Source organism: Lipophrys pholis (assembly GCF_963383615.2).
Source record: "Lipophrys pholis genome assembly, chromosome: 18".
Classification (NCBI taxonomy): Eukaryota; Metazoa; Chordata; class Actinopteri; order Blenniiformes; family Blenniidae; genus Lipophrys; species Lipophrys pholis.
Genome location: NC_137646.1, coordinates 24,280,558 through 24,286,882, shown reverse-complemented (window position 1 = coordinate 24,286,882; position 6,325 = coordinate 24,280,558). Strand labels below are relative to the sequence as shown.

At 44.3% G+C, this 6,325-nt stretch overlaps 1 protein-coding gene across 1 annotated transcript; it reads right to left on the bottom strand.

Annotated features, from left to right (window-relative positions):
• Positions 1–923: 923 nt before the first annotated feature.
• Positions 924–6,096, bottom strand: tex261 (testis expressed 261). The gene is made up of 6 exons (XM_080486416.1): positions 5,797–6,096; positions 2,824–2,903; positions 2,589–2,742; positions 1,696–1,763; positions 1,511–1,613; positions 924–1,244 (listed from the first exon to the last, which is right to left on the bottom strand). The coding sequence occupies exons 1-6, from the start codon at positions 5,864–5,866 to the stop codon at positions 1,129–1,131; spliced, it is 591 nt and encodes a 196-aa protein (XP_080342542.1). The 5' UTR covers positions 5,867–6,096; the 3' UTR covers positions 924–1,128.
• Positions 6,097–6,325: the final 229 nt, after the last annotated feature.

The following is a 6,325-nucleotide window of genomic DNA, read 5'->3' as shown; positions in this document are numbered from 1 at the left end:
TGTTCGTCGACAACATATCCAAATAAACAGAAGCCGTTCATCCCAGAAGTTATTTCAACAATATTGTTTTATTAGTCGTGTGCATACCAGCCTACCATGAATCGCACCGATTATTAAAAAGCATTTCAGCCTCTTTAATATTTCTTTTACAAAAACGTCTTGGCCAGGTTTTGTCCCCAACACCTGTAAGCTTTAATATTAAAAAAAAAAAAAAAAAAAAAGTCATTGCACAGGTCTTCAATCGTCAGAAGTCTTTACATTTGCCTTCGATGTCGGGTTTAGTCGTGAAGAGATGTTAAAAAAAACGAAAGTGTTTTTTTTTTTTTATTACTATGAACTCTTAAAAACAGGAGAAACTAAAGAGACGGGCAGGTTTGCCACAAGACGGTGCTGGTGATTGACGAATGTGTTGAAGCAGATGAGAATAAAATTCCTCCCACGGTTTGGTGTTTGTTTCCTGATCATCCGTGATTCATCCGTATCAAGACGAGTTACACCGTGTTATGAAACTTCTATTTGGACTTCCTGTTGCTTTAAAAAAAAAAAAAAAAAAAAACTGCCCGCGCTCAATTAAAAATTCAAGAATTTACGTGGCGATTTGTGGCATTTTTTTTTTTCTTCCTGCACTTCCTACACTGCGATGTCGGCCGACGCGTGCTCGACGTCTAAACAAGATGAAGTCCGCGCAAGCAGGTGACCGGACGACGTTCCAGCCGCTCCTGCGGGTGTTTGGGTGGTCGTTAAATGGAGTCCAACATGACGATAGGAAAAGCTACGGACCGGCTCCCCCTACAGGCGGAGGGCTCCGGCGGGTCTATCGTTGGCAGTCAGTACGAACAGAAAGGAGACGACAGACAAACGCGGCCTGTGTAAACTCTAGGGCTCGTCCAGCAGGAAGCGCTTTCTTCTCATTGGTCCGTCTGTTTCTGTGTGCTTTTCTTTCCCCTGGTCTTTTTTTTTTGTTTTTTTTTTGGCCGCTGCTTCTTCCCAGAAATGATTTCCTCCAACCGTTTCTGCTTTCCGTTTCATCTCGGGCACAGACACACACACACACACACACACAGTCACACACACTCACAAATCACTGACCACCCCCTCCCCCGAGGCAGCGCCGCAACTCGCAGATCCTCAGTACATTTTCTGTCGACTGGGCAGCACTGCCTCTTTAAGGAAGGAGAAGATGAGTAGGATCCCAGACCTCTTCCCCCTCTTGCCCTTGGTGAAGTAATTAGAAACCACGTCATCTGAAAAACAGGGAGAACAAAAAAAAAGAAGGACATAATTAGAACGAGGAGACGACTGGAGTCTGAAAATATGAGCGCCCAACGTGGGGCTCGAACCCACGACCCTGAGATTAAGAGTCTCATGCTCTACCGACTGAGCTAGCCGGGCTGCCTCCACCTTCATGTATACTATTACTGCGGAGTAATCTTAGAAGTACTTGCTGGGCCTCCTCTAAATATCAGTCGTTTAAAAAAAGCCGCACAGCTGTCTGGCTGCGGATTCTCACCTCCTTGCTGCACCGTGGATGGAAGCACATTTTCTCCCGCCGACAGCGACACGAAGAAGGCGAAGGGGATCACCCACAGGCAGATGGTGAAGTACGCCAGCACCTGAGGGCGGAGCGAGCAGATCAACCAGTCAGATACGATTCAAAAAAACAAAACGTGACTCGTGAATCTGAGGCGATATTACCTCTGAGAACGGATAATACTCTTGAGCAAAGTACTGGAAGGCCATGTAATGGTTCACCACCACCAACACTGTCGTGGGAAGACAGAGAAAAGAAACGAGGTTGAAGAAAGTAAAACAAGGAAAACATAAACCGATTCCAGATCGCACCCCTTAATTTGACCCGTTTGGTATTTTCGGCTGCACGAGCTCAATAAATCATCTCCACACGGGTACAAGAGTTAGCAGTGATGCAGAACTCAGCATAACACCTGTTCTTGAAATGAATGGATAAATAAATAAATAAATGATTGGCTAAAGGCCGAGCAGGAAGACGACTGTTAAATCAGGGCAGGGCGGTCAACCGTGAGGCCTGCGGTACATTCTGGCCCGTGGGACGATCTTCAAATATGCAAGCATTATATTGAATTTTTCCATGACACAAGATGCTGTTTCTACTTTATTCGCTGGAGATTGGACCATTTCTGTGAGACGAGCAGACAAAAACCCGACAGTGAGACCCGAGCCGAGGGACCGGCGGCGTTCAAGAGAGAAAAATTAATAAAAAGAAATTCCGTGCTACGTGTGGTTTTTCTAAAACTTCAACGTTTAAAATACATGTTTGTGTAAGTTCACGGAGTGTTTTCTAAAAGTTGTGTTCCCACAGAGTCGGAGCGTCTTCAGTGGCTCCGAGCACCGTTGTCGTGTAAACGGACACCGAAAAAGCAACTCAGTTTTCTGTTTGCACTCGTCAACATCGCTCAGTGAACACACCTCGGCACTGTGGACGTTAATGTTATTGCCGTTTAAAATACACGACAATTAACAAGTACCAATGATATCTAAAGCGCCCCCTATCTGTGGACATAGAGCATGCAAACAGTCGAGAAAAGGTGTGTGTGTGTGTGTGTGCTTACCACAGGAGAGTATGAAGTTTGGGGAGCTGAGCAGGATGTAGGGGAAGGTCTGCAGGAGGCCGAAATACACCAGGTTGGTGAAGAGGCCCACCCCGACCATAAACATGGGGAAGCCTTCAAAGACGTAGAGGCCTGCCAGCACACCCGTGGAGAACTGGACACATTCACACAAACAGTGACGCAGTCGTATGGAAACATGCAGACTGTCCTTCAAACAAGGGCTCGGAACACTCACCAGGATCATGTACTTTATTATTCGGCTCGTGGCTACTGTGTATTCTTCTATTAGCTCGGCCAAGTAGTACAGGCCAGCAGCTGGGCGTCGAGGAAAGGACAAAAACAAACAACAACAAAAGAAAGAGACAAAACGCATCGTTATTGCAGCTGGAAATGAACACGGATGTGAGGGTGTCATTCTTTTTTTTATGACAATACTGATTCTTGGAAAATGTGAAATTTACAGCCCCTGGAAGTTTAGTAGGAGTGGAAATAATGCATTTATATGTAGTAAGTTCCACATATATTTTTTGTCTTCTTCCACAGTGTCATAGCATTCATGATTATAAAGTCACGCTGAACAAGAAGTACTTGTTTTGTCTCCTTGCCTGGGCTCACTGAGCAATGCTCGGGTGCAGTGTTTTAAAATAGAACAAGTTTTGTCATCATTTGTTTATATGATACTATTTGTACGATAGTCTCTCCCCCCCCCCCCCCCCCCCATGTTTTTATGTCTGGGAAGAAGTACTTCGCTGTTATGGTCCCTATTTTTATCATTGTAAAGTCACGTTTGGATATTTTGGTACTCTAGAAAGCATATTCTTGGTGAAATCGGTGTTTTTCAATCTACCTGTTTAATGTTGTTACACTGCCAGATTCCATGAAGAACTCCTCCCGTTTCTGACATTTCTAACTCCTGTTGTTAGTTATCCACAGTCATCAGAGCTTTTCCCCGTCGTGCACAAGCAATCACCCCCGATAGAATCTGTATCTCCTGATGTGGAGCGAATATGCATTGGATATCAGCTGAAATAATGAAAAAAAAAAAATAGTACATACTTTCATTTATTTATTAATAATAAATATTGCAAAATGTGGATTGTTGCGATCGTGCTTTATTGTAAAGATGTGCTTCACTGTTTGGTGTTTTGGTTTGACTGGTGACCTACTTCTGCCACAAGCCGTTAGCAGCGGCTGATGTTAAAATAAGAGAAACAAATGGTACGGTACTTTAAACTTTAATGGAAATGTGGGTAAACGACGCTCGGCAGGATCACTCCAGATTTCGGTCGGGATTTTAACATCTGACGTGAAAAGTGACGCTCCAGTGGTATCCGTAGCAGAGAAACCTCCTGATACCCGTAGCAGTTCGCTCCCTCGAGCTCCCGCTGAATCCTCTGGTTAAAAGAAACGCCTGCACCTCGTCGCTGCTCCACGGGGATGTTGTGATCGGGTTTTAAATATGGCGGGGTGGACGAGCCGCTCTTCAACTCATCTGTCTCGTGATGCGCCGGCCAATCAGCGGCCGGCCATCTGCCGACGTCACATTTTCTATTCTCACAAGATTCTTTTGTTGGGCGTCCGTTTACACAACAATGGTGCTCTGAGTGGCCGAAAACAACTTTTTGAAAACGGCGTCCATGGTGAAGCTTTTCATGAATGCAGCTCAGTCCCGAGTTTAGAGCGGGAGCGCTTCTACCACACATACGAACCACGGGCAAAGCAAATATTTATGCACATGGGAGTTGGTGGTTGTATTGTTCCGGGTATCAAGTAATGGCTGCACCGTGGGGCAGTGGTTAGCTCACAGCAAGAAGGGCCCTGATTCCTCCCACAGTCCCTAAAAACATGTACTGTGGCTCTCTGAGCAAGACCCTCGGTCCCCACCTGACATCTGAGTGCCTGCAACTGATGGGTCATTTGGTCATAACTGACACAAGGGGATCAATTCAGTTGTCAAATCCAACTTTGTTTATAGCACATATCTGCACACGTGTATGGTTTCAGTACAAACAAACAAGAGCACCAACAGATGGCATGGAAAACAAGTTTTCAAATAATTTTGCAGTGCAAAAGCAAAACTTTACTGAAACAAACAAACAAAAAAAAAAAGAAGTATGGATTTTCAATTGAGACACTGTTGTGTGAACAGCCTGTGTGAATCATGCCAGCATGGAGTAGTGATTAACGTTAGATAGTAATGAGCCTGTCATTGTGATCAGGTGTGCCACTCTGAGGACAGATCAATAACATGCAGGGCAGGACAGGCACTCTCCACAAGCAGAGTTGGAGACCCCTGATCTTGGATGTGCACATAGGTTTGGTGTGTAATCACTTCTGGAAAAAACAAAGCAATACTCTGGATGTAGGTCACTTATCTTCTGTACACACTTTGAAAACCTGTCCTGCCAGATTTCCCCAATACACATATTAGGATCCTCGTAGCCATATTACATTTGAGTCATGCCTAAAGCACGCACACAGACGAACAGCTGCACCAGGTGTCAGTCAGCTTACACCAACAACTAAGCAGATATACTCTTTGAACAGACACCTGAAGCATAAATAAATAGACTAACTTACCGCAACATCGCATGTAAACAAACGTGAATTAACCTGACGTGAACGTGGTGACATCAGCGTACAGTTCAAGTGAGCTCACGCATCAAAGTCTGTTTCCGAGTTCGTTTGTTTACAATTGATCACTCGAAGTTAAACACAAAGCTCAGATAGAGAAAACGTGATTAGTTAGTCGTGATGAACGCAGCAGCGTTAAAAGGAAAGCTTATTACTGGACAGCTTAACCAACACAGCTTCTCCAACATACACGCACAATAAACCAGCTGAGAAACACAATTAAGCGCTCTAATATTGACACTGTAAACCTAATGTTCTCTTATGGCACGTCGTTTTTATAGTTAGTCATATTTTACTCACAGAGAAGTCTTTAAAACAAGTTTCTGTTCATTTAGCTTCCATGCACACATAAAGCCATTTATCAGTAATCCGATAACCGAACAAGAATAGCTCAATTGAACACGATAACTGTCACAATCGTTACACATTTAGGTGCTCTGTGGTTCCTAACGGGGCGATAATGTTTATTAAAACAGATTTCCATCAGTGTTTAGGAGCGCTAACTTGCGCCGCTAGCGTTAGCAGCCGCTAGCGGCTAACCCCTCCGAGATTCTTCCACGCAAACTCAACTCACCTATCGCGAGAGTGACGAATGATATCTGGATGACCAACGACAGCCAGCTTAGTAAATAAATAAACCACATCTCTATGCATATGCGACAGACACACAAAAAATAAGAAAAGTAAAACGGGAGACGGCTAGCCGGCTGCCAACTAGCGCTGGTCAAAGTTCCTCCCCTCCCCGCGTCTCCAGCGGCAAAGAAGAACCGCACGTCCGGGAGGACGGGCTCGTTCTGGCTGCAGCGGCCCCTCTGGTTGGAGGTGAAAGTGCACCCAGGGGATGCACTATTAAGACAATGTAATTTACAGTGCTTTACAGGGAAATAAAGAAAATAATCTATTTTTAATAAAGCGAGGAACAAACCTCCTGCTGACACACTCGCTTCTTTTAAATACGGACTTAAAAGGCTATTATTTAATAAGGCTTTTCATTAAACATTCTATTTTAGGTATTCTATTATGTCTACTTCAATAAAGCTTTTTCCTTTTTTTCTTAAGCCTTTCTTAATCATTTCCCCATCGCCTTGTTTTCATGTATTTTG

Coding starts and splice junctions, on each gene's coding strand:
- tex261 (XM_080486416.1), bottom strand. CDS start 5,866: ATGTGGTTTATTTATTTACTAAGCTGGCTGTCGTTGGTCATCCAGATA. Junction 2,904..5,796: donor ATTCGTCACTCTCGCGATAG/GTGAGTTGAGTT, acceptor CTCGACGCCCAG/CTGCTGGCCTGTACTACTTG. Junction 1,245..1,510: donor ATCCACGGTGCAGCAAGGAG/GTGAGAATCCGC, acceptor CCTGTTTTTCAG/ATGACGTGGTTTCTAATTAC.